Source organism: Centropristis striata, chromosome 24 (assembly GCF_030273125.1).
Source record: "Centropristis striata isolate RG_2023a ecotype Rhode Island chromosome 24, C.striata_1.0, whole genome shotgun sequence".
NCBI classification, from domain to species: Eukaryota; Metazoa; Chordata; class Actinopteri; order Perciformes; family Serranidae; genus Centropristis; species Centropristis striata.
In genome coordinates, this window is record NC_081540.1 from 5,799,011 (window position 1) to 5,812,816 (window position 13,806).

General features: G+C 35.4%; 1 protein-coding gene across 1 annotated transcript; it reads left to right on the forward strand.

The window, feature by feature from the left end:
- Positions 1 to 354: 354 nt before the first annotated feature.
- pspc1 (paraspeckle component 1) lies at positions 355 to 13,323 on the forward strand. The gene is made up of 10 exons (XM_059327949.1): positions 355 to 823; positions 2,084 to 2,233; positions 2,346 to 2,497; positions 3,796 to 3,891; positions 4,005 to 4,201; positions 5,341 to 5,425; positions 5,526 to 5,631; positions 8,640 to 8,697; positions 11,478 to 11,614; positions 12,581 to 13,323. The coding sequence occupies exons 1-10, from the start codon at positions 443 to 445 to the stop codon at positions 12,824 to 12,826; spliced, it is 1,608 nt and encodes a 535-aa protein (XP_059183932.1). The 5' UTR covers positions 355 to 442; the 3' UTR covers positions 12,827 to 13,323.
- Positions 13,324 to 13,806: the final 483 nt, after the last annotated feature.

A 13,806-nucleotide genomic window follows, 5' to 3' on the forward strand; every position in this document is an offset into this window, starting at 1 on the left:
TTGAGTAAATGTACTTAGTTACATTTCACCACAAAAATATACAATAATAAAATAATATAGGGAAGAGAAGAAAAGAAAAAACAAAAAGCTTAAATAAATAAATAATAATTATTATTATTTTTACATTTTCTCTCCTTATTTTCCTGTCAAACTATTGCTCCACACTCCAGTCCAGTAGGTGGCGATGATGCACCTGTACGTTGGTCTGCCAACCGCCAATAAAACTCAAAGAAGAAGAAGAAGAAGAAGAAGAAGAAGAAGAAGAAGAAGAAAGGTTGGACTACAACAAAACGTAATTTCCTCTCGATTCAAACATGAAGATGCGCGCGCAATCGTCGCCATCTTTGAATTTTAGGAGGTGTGCACCACAAACACTGGTCCACAAACCTTCCCCCCCTTTAAAGTTATTTAATTAAATAATATAAAACTGTTTCGTCCTAGCATGGCGAACCGAAATATGCAACAGGCGAACATGCAGAGCGGCAGTTCTCCTCAACCGGCGAAACGCGGCACCGACTCTCCGGCCGCGGAGCCGTCACCGGGGAACAAAGACAGCCCGGCGCCGCCGCAGGAGCCTTCCCCCCCGGCCGAGCAGGCGGAGGGAGCCGGGGAGGGCAGCGACGAGCCCCGGGCAGAAATGACTCTGGATATCAGCAGCTTTAGGAAGCCCGGAGAGAAGACGTTCACACAGCGCTCACGGCTGTTTGTCGGGAACCTCCCGGTGGAAATCCCCGAGGAGGAATTTAAAAATATGTTCTCTAAATACGGGAATGTTGGCGAGGTTTTCATCAACAGAGACCGGGGCTTCGGCTTCGTCCGCCTGGTATGTATACATATATAATATCGGTTACTTGTAATGTACTTGAGTATTTCTATTTTATGTAACTTTATATTTCTAGTTTATACTTCTGGAGGTAAATATTGTACTTTTTACTCCACTACATTCAGCTGACAGCTTTAGTTACATTTAACATTACATTTAACACAAAAAAACATGATCAGTTAAAAGTGATTAGACATAAAATGACTATACAGAGACAAAAAACAACCAAAACAATACATGCTAAATGTCTATTCAGGGACATTAAACAACTAAGAAGAGATATACATTATAAAAAAGATGCACAAATTAAAAACAAAAACATAAAGGATTACAAAGAGACACTACATGACAAATTATATAATAATCAGTGGTATGTATGTGTAGGAATGTAACTAAGTACATTTATTCAAGTACTGTACCATTTTATGTAACTTCATACTTCCCCTCCACTTCATTTTAGAGGCAAATATTGTACTTTTTACTCCACTACATTTATCTGACAGCTAAATAGTTAGTTAGTTACTATCAGGACGAGATTTAACATAACAAAAAATGATCAATTCAAAATGATTAGACTTTTTGAAGAATTATTTTCCGCTTAACAGTATATTAAGTAATTGAAATGAGCCCTACCTTGAGAAAATGTAAAAGCTGCTCACGTAAATGCATCAATAATAATAATAATCCAATAATATATTTGGAATACATAAGGTAAGAGATTTCTTAATTAGTCCAACAACAAGAACATTTCCAGTGTTACAGCAGCAAAAATAGAAAGAAGCATCGATAAAAACACAATATATAGAAACAAGCAATCTTAACAAGAAATATAAAAAAGGATCAACACTATAAAAAATAATATAAAGTTGGGAACAATATATACAATGTAGACAGTTAACTAAGAAGTTCTCTGTGCCAAGTTTTGGGAATAAAGGCAGAGAATATAAATCTCTGGATGTAGAGGGATTTCTTTGTGGATGATGTTGGGAAAAATCAAGTTAATAAGGAGTTATATACATTCTTATTGCCAAATTATACCAAATCAGTTTAAATCTACAGTTAGAAGACAACTTTTGTGCTTGATAACAAACGTTTTACCTTCCTTGTTCTTTTTATTATGTCTGAATATCCTCCATCAATTTTCTCTTTAGGATTTAAATATTTTATCTTTTTTTCTCTTGCATGAGGTTCTGATGTCACTAGTTCCTAGTGTTACTTAAAGGAAGGCACTGATCCTATACATTATCTCTTGTCTTGCAGGAAACCCGGACGCTGGCAGAAATCGCTAAAGCCGAGCTGGACGGGACTATTATGAATAATCGACAGCTCAGGATCCGGTTTGCGACACACGGTTCTGCTCTGACTGTTCGCAACCTGCTGCCTGCAGTAACAAACGAGCTGCTGGAGCAGGTACGCTGCACCCAAGCTTTAAAATCTCAGGATTGGCCTGATTAATGCTGTTTATGTGCAGTGTTATGTAATAGTAACCCCCCTCCCCTCCCCTTCTCCTCTCTGTCATCAGGCGTTTTCCGAGTTTGGACCGGTGGAACGGGCGATCGTGGTGACAGATGACCGAGGTCGTCCCACTGGGAAAGGCATTGTGGAGTTTGCAAACAAAGCTTCTGCACGAAAAGCCCTGGAGCGCTGCACAGAGGGAGCGCTGCTGCTCACCAAGTAAGGACTCACTAGTGTTTAAAGCTACAGCTTCATCTACTCATCCTGCATAATTTGAAGGTGTTTAACACGACAATTGGAGCATCTTTGCTTCACAGTTTGAGCAGGTGTTGTCTCCAAATGTGCAGCTAGACCAGCTAAAACAGAACAGAAACTCAAATTACAACACAAACAGAGGGAGTGTGACTTTATTTTCTGGTCAGGACACCATTTATCATCATATATATAAAAAGAACACAATATTTTTTCGTCTAGACTCAATATTTTGTCTTTTACATGCTTGTTTGTTCACATAAGTCATCAACAAATGTCTTGTGTTTTTTGTGTTTTCAGCGTTTAAAGAAATGCTGAAAATGTTTGACCTGCAGTACAAAATACCCAAAAAATCCTACGTCTCCCAAATATTTATTGTTTTGATTGGTTTATTTTATTTGTTTTATTGTTCTAGGAGTTTTTCATATTCTTTTTCTACATTTTAAGTCCAGTGTGTAATATTCTTGAGGTTTAAAAGTTAATTGTTCTTGAAAAGGATGGGTAATTATTTATATTATTTTATCAGCAGCATAAAATGGTCTTAAAAACGACAACAATTATACTGTTTGACATGATATTTTTTTTGGAGACTGGACATGGTTGGAAGGAGGGAGATCTCAGAAATGTCTTTTGGGCAATTATAATACCATAAATCATAAAAACTTAACTTTTTTGGGAAATTTATTTGACTAAAATTGGAATAAAATCTAATCTACAAAGTCACAAAACCAGAAAAAAGACATAAAATGAAAAAAAGTCATAAAAGAGCAACTAAGACATAAAATGACAAAAACAAAGATTGAAAATAAACCCCAAAAAAGACGTAAAATGACCAAAAAAATATGTTAAACGACAAAAAATAGACAAAAATGACAACAACAAAAAATGCAAAATGACAAAAAAAAGTCACAAAAGGGAAACAAAGACATAAAATGACAAATAAAGATGAAAATGACCAAAAAAAGGATGTAAAACGACAATTTTTTTTTACAAAAAATAGATGCAAAATGACCAAAAAAGTTAAAAGAGCAACAAAGACATAAAATGACCCAAAAAACGACGTGATATTTCCTGGGACGATATATCTTCCTAAAATGTTTTGTTGTGACAGGCCTAACACCATTAACTTGCTGCTTTATTAATCTTCTGAATGTCTTTAAATTTGCATGTAACAAATGACTCATCAGGTCTTTTTCTTACATAATCGACCGTCCCTTTCTGGTGATTTCACAGGTTTTATTCAGTGTTGTTCCCCTGTTTTCCAGCACACCTTGTCCAGCCATCGTGGAGCCTTCAGAGCACTTTGATGACGAGGACGGACAGCCAGAAAAACTGCTGCCTAAGACTCCAAAGTATTATAAGTAAGTCAAGTATGTTCTCTTACAGTGCATGTACAGATCTTTGTTACATTAAAATGTGCTTGAGTTTGCAGTTGTGGTTTATTTTTGGATCTATCTTTGTTTTTACCCTCTAGAGAACGGGAGCAGATGCCTCGTTTCGCTCAGCCGGGAACGTTCGAGTTCGAATACTCGTCTCGGTGGAAAGCTCTGGACGAGATGGAGAAGCAGCAGAGAGAGCAGGTGGACAAGAACATTAAAGAGGCCAAAGAGAAACTGGAGGCTGAGCTGGAATCAGCCAAACACGAACATCAACTCATGATGATGAGACAAGGTAGGAGTGCTCTGTGTTCACTCCGCTTCATATCTCAGAGTTGATCAAATGGGACATGTGAATAATACTTAGAGGGCTCGGTGTTGGTGCTTGATGGCTGAATCCTCCGAGGGAGAAGGACGGTGTACTCACTGTGGCCTCGTTTTTCTCGGCAGTTTTAAAGTCCTGCAGCTTAATAGAAATGGCACAGTCATGGCTGGAAGGAGGGAGAATTCAGAAATGTCTTGTGTGCAATTATAATGCCATAAGTCATAAAAACTGAACTTCTTTAAAAATTTCCTAAAACTGGAATAAAATCAAATCTATAAAGATGTAAAATTGCCAAAAGAGACAAAAAATGGCAGAAAAAGACCAAAGACCAAAAAGACGTAAAATGGCCCCCCAAAAAAATAGATACAAAATGACCAAATTAAGTCATAAAAGAGCAACAAAAACATAAAAGGACAAAAAGAGATATAAAATGACAAAAAAAGTTGTAAAATGACCAGAAAATGACGTAAAATGACAAAAAAGAAGTGAAATGGCCAACAAAAAGACATAAAATGACAAAAAATAAACACAAAATGACCAAATAAAATCATAAAAGAGCAACAGACATAAAATGACAAAAAGAGATACAAAATGACAAAAAAAGTTGTAAAATGACCAGAAAAAGACATAAAATGACAAAAATAGACACAAAATGACAAAAAAAAAGCCATAAAAGAGCAACAAAGACATAAACTTACACAAATATAAAAAATAACCCCAAAAAAGTAAAATGACAAACAGATACAAAATGACCCAAAAAAGTCATGATGACAAAAAAAAATAGACACAAATTGTGTAATTTTGGTGATTCTTTCAGATCCACCGGCAGGTTGTGGCCAAAACAACCCTGTACCAATTACCATCAACACTTCTCTTGTGAAATGATACATGAAAAAAAATTAAATAATTTATATTTGTATAGTTTTAATCAGTCACAAATCTCTGAATATTCATAATGTAAAAATGTATTGTTCTAATAATGCAGAAGGTTTCTTCTGTAATTTACATTATTAAGTCTCTGAAAATGTCTTTCATACACAAGAAAAATTGGTTTTGTAAGTTAAATATATGCTGTTTGTTGCTCATGGTTTCCCCCCTTCGTTGTTCAGATCTGATGAGGCGTCAGGAGGAGCTGAGGAGGCTCGAGGAGCTCCGCAACCAGGAGCTGCAGAGGAGAAAACAGATCGAGATGAGGTGTGTTTCCTCTCTTTAGCAAACCGTCATTAAGAGTCCAACTGTCAGATGTGATTGTGTTTATTTGACTGCTTCCTGTCTGTACGTTGTGTGGCTGCAGACATGAAGAGGAGCGGAGGAGGAGAGAGGAGGAGATGATGAGACACAGAGAGCAGGAGGACCTGAGGCGCCACCCAGAAGGCTTCAAACCAAACTACATGGATAATGTGAGTACATATATGACCACAAACACACTTTTTATACATATTATAGTGTCAACAATTACACCACAGAGAGTAAAAGTTGTTGGGTTAATAATTCATTATTTTACAAATGCAAACATAACCTTACAGCACCACCTGACCATGCACCGTTCTTATAAATGCATGCACAGAAATCAAAAAGTCAAAATAAAGTAGTATTTTAAGCATATTTACCTTTTATACACCGGTCTTTGCAGCTACTGCACTGTAATCCAAGAGTTTTATATTTTTTTCCAGCAGTTTTCAGTACGAATCTGTAAAAGTTTCGGGGCAAGAAATAAATATTACATGCCAAAAGAATGATCTGCTGAAAAAGTGCAAATAATGACTTAAAATTAATAAAATCACTACGTTTTAAAGCAACATCGTCCCGACAATCTCATGTTGTAAATATAACCGATCCGACTGCAGTTTTAGAACTAGGACTGGTCAGCTTTACATCCTGCGTCACACAGTAGTCATGTTTCAATCTACTAGTTTCTCTTACATATTGATTCTCATGAGAAAAACATGATGGAAGTGGATTTGCAGTGATAAAAAGCTCTTCTTTTGATCAAAAAACAAAGTTTTCCAGGGTCTTTACTGTCAGTTTGAGTGTCTGTTGGTGTGATTTGTTGTTGATTTCTGTTTCATAACCTTTTCAAATCTTTTGCTGTGTTTAGAGGTCCTGTTGGAGTCTGCACCTTTACATGCATGTCACACACACACACACACACACACACACACACACACACACACACACACACACACATACACACACACACACACACACACACACACACACACACACACACACAGTCATCTAGAGCAGTAGTTCTCAACCTTTTTGAGTCGCGACCCCCAATTTAACATGCATGTTGTCCGCGACCCCCGCTCACTGAACAGAATTTCACACGCACAGTTCAGATCACCCAAAAAAGAAACAAAATTACCAAAAAAAGACACAAAATTATCAAAAAAATACACAAATTGACCAAAAAAGACACAAAATGACCCCCCAAAAGAAACAAAATTACCAAAAAACACACAAAATGACAAAAAACACACAAAATTACCAAGAAAAGGAAACAAAATGACCAAAAAAGACACAAAATTACCACAAAAAGACACAAAATTACCAAAAAAAGACACAAAATTACCAAACAAGACACAAAATGAGTTTAAAAAAAACACAAAATTACCAAAAAAAGACATTAAGTGACCAGAAAGACACAGTGGAGACAGAGCTGACTTCCAAAATGATTTGGCGACCCCCAAGGTTGAGAACAGCTGATCTAGAGCTTCAGCTAGGAATCCGTTCAGCTCAAAACAACCCGGTAGATAAGTTATACAGGCAACAAAATACGAACCATATTTATGTTTTAGACTGTCCTCCACCTTCCTCTAGCAGCCGTCGATTTTTAACATAACTTCCTCACTTCTGTCGACCTCCTTTATACCTCACTTACAGCATTTATTTACTGTTTAAACTGTCTTTTACCAGACAGTTTCTGCCCTAAAACTAGATCAGTGGTTTTGTAGCTTAAATTCGCAGAAACTGCTCACTTCTCACACTCATGTGGGTTGTTACTGGTGGTTTTGATACATTTCCTAATATAACTTTATAGCATATAGAAAACAATATGACAGCAGTCTGTCAAAGCAGATAGCAGCTGCCTTCATAACTGAAACTTAAAATATCTGGAACTCCAATAAAATTATGTTGCACTTTTTGCAGAAACATTGATAGAAAGAGAAACCCTGCGGCCGTTTGTGCAGAGAAGATGTGTCGTAATAAGAAAGTGTGCTAAGAAAACATTAGTTTAATAAGTGTTTTTGTGTGAATATAGTGTGGTGCACATAAATCTGCTGATTGTTGCACGATCTAGTCGCTCCGTCCACTGATATTTCTTGTTTTTATTAATAACAATCCAGCAGAGATTCCAGTCAGTGATGCATGTGTTGGAGTGGATTTTATATTTTTACAGAAAAACTTAATTAGTCAACATTAGTTTCCTTTGCCTTTAAAGCTGAATTTTGCACATATCTGTAGAACAAGAAAGCATTATTATATCATATATATATTATATAGATATATGGTATTAATACATATTTTTGTTTACCAACCTACCAGAGTATAAATGTTCTCTCCTGCCATCTAGTGCTTACATTAGTTATAACAACATATTCATATTGCTACTTAATATAATTGCAACACTTTTTTATTAATTTATTTAAAACATATTTTTATTGAGATTTTCACATTGACAATTTAACTAATGACATGAATACATAATCCCCCAATCCGACAAAAAAACAATTAAAAAATAAACATAAAATGAAACAAACAAAAACTATTACTAGCACAGTAGAAAAAAAATATATATTTTACAATTAATCACAATCCAAGGTTGTGAGTTTCCAAAAAGTCCATATAAGGACTCCACAATAATTGCAACATTTTATAGGTAAGTATATAAAGAACACAAAGCTTCAGGTTCACAGTTTTTGCCGTTATTTATACTTTTATATACTTTCTACTTCTTTAACTGTCCACGGGTTGCTAATATGATCTTATGTCTGTTTTTTCTACTTTTTTATTGTAATACAATACATATTAACTGCTACAATTTACTAAAAAGAACTAAACGTATTCAACATATTCTAGTCTAGCGTGCACCACTGTATGGAGACGTTTTGAATTTGCACAATAACTGTTTTATCTAAATTATCTTGCTCTCATAATTGTAGTTGATTATGTGTGACTTGGTTTGTCAGGTTCTGTGTGAATGTTATAAACACTTTTTTTTGTTGACATAACTTGTATTTTAAACTTCCCGTTAAGTTTCTCATCTCTGATAAAGAACAAATGATGCTTCAACTCTTTAAGAGCCGATTTCTGCACCAGTTCTGTTTATAAAATTTGAAACTGTTGCCCGGCAACCGATCGGCTGAACTTGAGCGAGTTTTGTTTTGTTCTTCACTTCTTCCAGAGAGAACAGGAAATGAGAGTGGGTGAGCTGGGCCCTCGTGGAGCCATTAATATGGGAGGTACGGGCATGATTATGTAAAGAAACAAAACAGGTCAAGTGGCGATGATGAGGAGTGAATTATAACTGCCTTCATGTCATCCATCACTCTGCTTTGTGTTGCATCCTAAGTGGCTCACGTAGGATGCAAAACAAAGGAGAAATAACATAATCCATCTCATGACAACATAATGTGTTTACTAACAGAAAATACTGAAAGTTTGTTGTTTTTGTTGCGGTCCATAGTTGACCCCGAGCTCTCATCCTCAGATTAAATAAGGAAATTTAATGGTTTGAACATGATATGTATTATCTGTGAGGGTTATTTTTATTTATTTTTTTTTACAAAAAAATGATCTTAAAGGTCACTTTTTTATTGAGTTAATTGTGGTTGGAAAGACAAGAAGAAGACAAACATCAGCTGTCTTTGATTTCCTGAATTGGAAACTGTAAAATAAATGTTGATCTGCAGGATGAGAGGCCGGGACCTTTAGATTCTTAGAGGTTCGTCTTCACCGAACCAACATTATAACCTCGGATTGCACATCATCTTTATGACAAATCTGCCGTATTGCTGCAAAAAAAAACACCCAGTTTTTATTGCAATGTTTGTGTCTGTGAGGGTTAATTAATGAAAGAATCTTCTGTCTTCTAGTAAATCCAGTATTTATGGTTTTTGTTTGTTTGTGTGTGAGTGAATGACATCAAACGAAATCATGTGGAAAGCCTGATTGGAAATATATCATTTCTGTTTTTCATGTAATAATGCAACAAATATTTTGGTCTGCTGCTATTTCTGGTCTCTTCAGCTGATGTTTAGCACTTTTTCCATTTCAGTGTCTTTTCTACCAAATAATTTTTGCGATATGTTATTTATATGTTTGTTATTTCCATGTAGGCTTTTATTGTGGTTGTTAACCAGTTGATGTCAAAGTCAAATTTATTTATATAGTGCATTTACAGATGGCTGAGCAGCACCAAAGTGCTTCACATAAAAGTGCAAAAAGTGCAAGAAAATACAGAATTGACAAAGGTGAAAGAAACAAAAAATAAATAAATAAAATTTAAAATAAATTAAAAGAAGAAGGGATCATTTTAAAAGCACTGTGGGATTACTAGGGGACACTTTTCCCTAGCACTTGATGGAAACGTCCCTAATTCACATTTTCTTTTATGCAAGAATTTCAAAAGTTTGCTTTAAAATTCACTTAGACTTTAATAGAAACTCGGCCAGTTCTACTGACAGTTTGTTGACATTTTTGTAGTTCTTCTCACAAAGTAGGACTTGTAGTTGGTGCGACAAAGTTCAATACGTGGTAGTTGATTCGATTTATTTGCACACAATCATTCAAAATACAAACAATAAACAACACAAATACAGTCATGGAAAAAAACATAAGAAAACATTGTTTTCTTCATTTTCTTGTTCATTTTAATGTCTGGTACAACTAAAGGTATATTTGTTTGGACAAATATAATGATAACAACAAAAATAGCTGATAAGAGTTTAATTTAAGAGCTGATATCTAGACATTTAACAATATTGCCAATCCAACACTATTGCATGTGGCTAAATTTTCTTGTATTGTTGCAAGATGTTTTACCTCACATGCTCTGTGTGGTTTACATCAGTCATCATGTTGCAGTTAACAGTCAAATACCTGATTAAAGTCTTTAAATGTGCACTCAATCTATCTACTTTATATCTGCTTTATGCTAATGGATCAAACCTGGGATGTTTGTGCCGGTCTGATTAATAGTTTAATATCAGCTCTGATGATGTGCAGTCTGAGGTTTATTGAGCAGAAGATTTGAATCTCATTCATAACATTCATTCATTCAGTCATTTAAAATTCTGACTTAACTTTAACATACGACTAGGCCTGTCATGATCATAACTATATCGACTTATCGTTTGGTATATAAAAATGAACACAATAGTTTTTTTCTGGACTCAATATATTTTTTTTATTTTTTTTTATATTATCTTTTATATTTTTATTTATTTTTTATATTTTTGTGCTTCTTTGTGTTGTGTTTAAATTAATGCTTCAAATATTTTACAGGCAGCACAAATTTCCCCCAAAAAACCCTATATTTCCCAAGCAGCCATTCCAGCTGTTTATATGTTATTTTAATAATAAAATAATATAATGCATAATGATTATCTCATTGCAATGTTTTGTCAACAGAGCCTGAAAGTCTATTTTATTTGTTTTGGTTGTAGTTTATTTATTAATTAGTTTTATTTATCTAGGATATTTTAATATTTCTTTTCCACATTTCAATTCCAATATTTAATATTCTCGAGATTCAAAAATGCATTGCTGTGGAACAGGATGAACTTATTATGCTCTAATATCATTATAAAACTAAAATAAACATATACAACGATACTATTATCGTGATAGTTTCTGGAAAAATATATCTAAAAAACTTATTGTGACAGGCCTACATACGACCAGAAGACTACTTTAGTTTAAAGTTGGTTTTTTGTTGATTTGGTGTCATCTTCATTCATATAAATATATATTTATACCAAATTTACTTTACTTGGTTATAAAACTGTCCAAGCAAATGAGCTTGGGTGCTTTAATAAATATATTTGTTTAGAAAAACCCTCTAAATTCCCATTCTTAAAGATGACATAAGCTGATATTAAATGTGGACCAAAAGCCAACGTTAACTTTGAGCCTCTGATATTTCTCATAGTTTTGAGTTTCCAGACTTCTTTAGGAGCCGCTGGGTTCATTTCACTGACCGCCGAATGACAAACACACTGCTCCGTTGTTTTGCGTGTAGATGGCTTTAACCAGGGCTCCCCGGGGCCGGCTGGTAACCAGGGTCAAATGATGGGCATGAGTGGAAGGGGCGGAGCCGTGGGCCCAGAGGGAACTCCAAATATGGGCACGCAGTTGATGTCAGAGAACGGAGCCATGGTAACGTATCAGGACAAATAGATGAAAACGATCTCTCAATTAGTCTCAGTTAGACATTAAAGCAGATTTATTTATAGCCTTAATTATGAGCCTAATAACAGGACATTAGTCAAACTTTCTGTTTTAGGAAATAAAATAATAAATAAAATAAATAAATAAATAAAAATAAAATAAAATTCATCTTTGGGTTCTAAATAAGGCCTGAATTGAAATAAAAGTTTGGGAATTTGAGCACAGGACTCTACTTAGAAGCTTTAACCACCGAAATCTGTTTGGTTCGTCTGAATCATGAGACTTTTGGTTCGGCTCCATGTTGCTTTGTCTGTTTCCCTGTTTACATTTCCCACCGCCAACCTTCCAACCAATAACAAATATTACTGTGAGTATATTTCCAGACCCACGCTGCTCTGCAAATCTTTTGTTTTATTTGGTCCCTTTATATTTCTGCATGAAGACAACCAGACTAAATAAAAAAAACTAACAAAGTATCAATTTCACTCTAATTCAGACTAAACTAAACTTTATTTTGAAACTTAGTCATGGAAAAAATGATTAGACCATTGATTTCTTCAATTTCTTGTTCATATTAATGTCTGGTACAGCTAAATGTACATTTGTTTGGACAAATATAATAATAACAAAAATAGCTGATAAGAGTTTAATTTAAGAGCTGATATCTAGACATTTTCCATGGTTTTCTTGATAATAACCAGAATCATCATCAAGAAAACCATATAAACTAAATAATTTGTTAAAAACCTCTTAGGACGTTTTCAAGAACTTGAACATGAACCTTCAACCTGCAGCCTTCACTAATCGTCTCATTCCTCTCTCTCCTTCTGTCTGCTCTGATGGCGTCGCTTGGATTAAACCGGACTCATGAACTTTGATTTTTTTTACATTTTTTGGACGTTTTGTTTTCACGAAACGTTGCTTGTCGTTTCTCTGACTGTCGTGAAACCTCAGCGGAACGATAGATTCCAACAGGGCGGATCGATGGGGGGGCGACCGGAAGTTGAGTCCCCAAAGCAACAACAGCAACAGCAGCAACAACAACAACAACAACAGCAGCAGCAACAGCAACAACAGCAACAACAGCAGCAGCAGCAGCCTCCATTGGGCCCTCAGGCTGGAGCGGCCCCTGGTTTTGGGCGGGGGAGTCCGGTCGGTGGCGTCTTTGACGGGCCGAACAACAAACGCCGTCGATACTGACTCTTCTCCTCCTGGAGACTCATTATCTCATGGATCCTCCTCCCCGACCCCTCATCTCTGTCTGTTTCACGTCTACCTGCGGTGGGAATATTTGCAGGAAAAACTGGCCACTTTTGTCGCCAGTTTTGAACTTTTTATGCAGTTTTTTTTATGTTTGGTGGAGCAGGAGTTGCCACTGAGAGCCACGGAGTATTTCTTTGTATCCACAGAATATCTTCCCCTTTTGTCCCTGAATTTAACTTTTTTTATTTGTTTAACATGCAAGCTCTAAAGCGCGTCCAGAAGGCCGTTTTCATGGCTGCTATTGTCGTGGATATGAGGCCGTCTTTAATTTAAGTCAATATAAATAAGATAAGATGGAGTAGGTTGTGGTCCTCCCTTTAAAAACACTGTTACTTTTGGTTAAATTGCTGCTCGATCATGTGGTGAGTGAATGTTTCTGCAGCTTTGTTACATTCTGCATTTGACCGTGAAGAGAAATAAAACATTTTTTACGACCTTCTGTGTCTTTGTCACTTGAAAGAATTGTGATTTTTCTGCATAAACTAGATTTTGAATGAGCAAATCTTGCAGGAACATATTCATCTTTAAACTTTTTGCCGATCCAGAATGATTTAATGTTGTAGTTTAATTGAGTATTTCCTTTTAATGTAACTTTATACTGATATTCCACTACATTTAAAGGTAAATATTGTACTTTTTACTCCACTACATTTAGCTGACAGCTTTTTTTCGGGTCGAGATAAAATATAAAAAACATTATACATTTTAAATGATTAGACTTTTCTTTCATTGAATATTAAGAATATAAAATGGGCACTAACGTGAAAATTAAAAAGCTGCTCATCTATATTCTGTACACATTTCAGAGGCTTTATGAAATAAAATGGTTTGTTAAATGTCACCTTTAGTTCTATGCTCAGTGATTTAAATGGGTTTTTTCTCGTCTCTTGCAGGTCCTTTTGTGTCCTGCAGCTAGG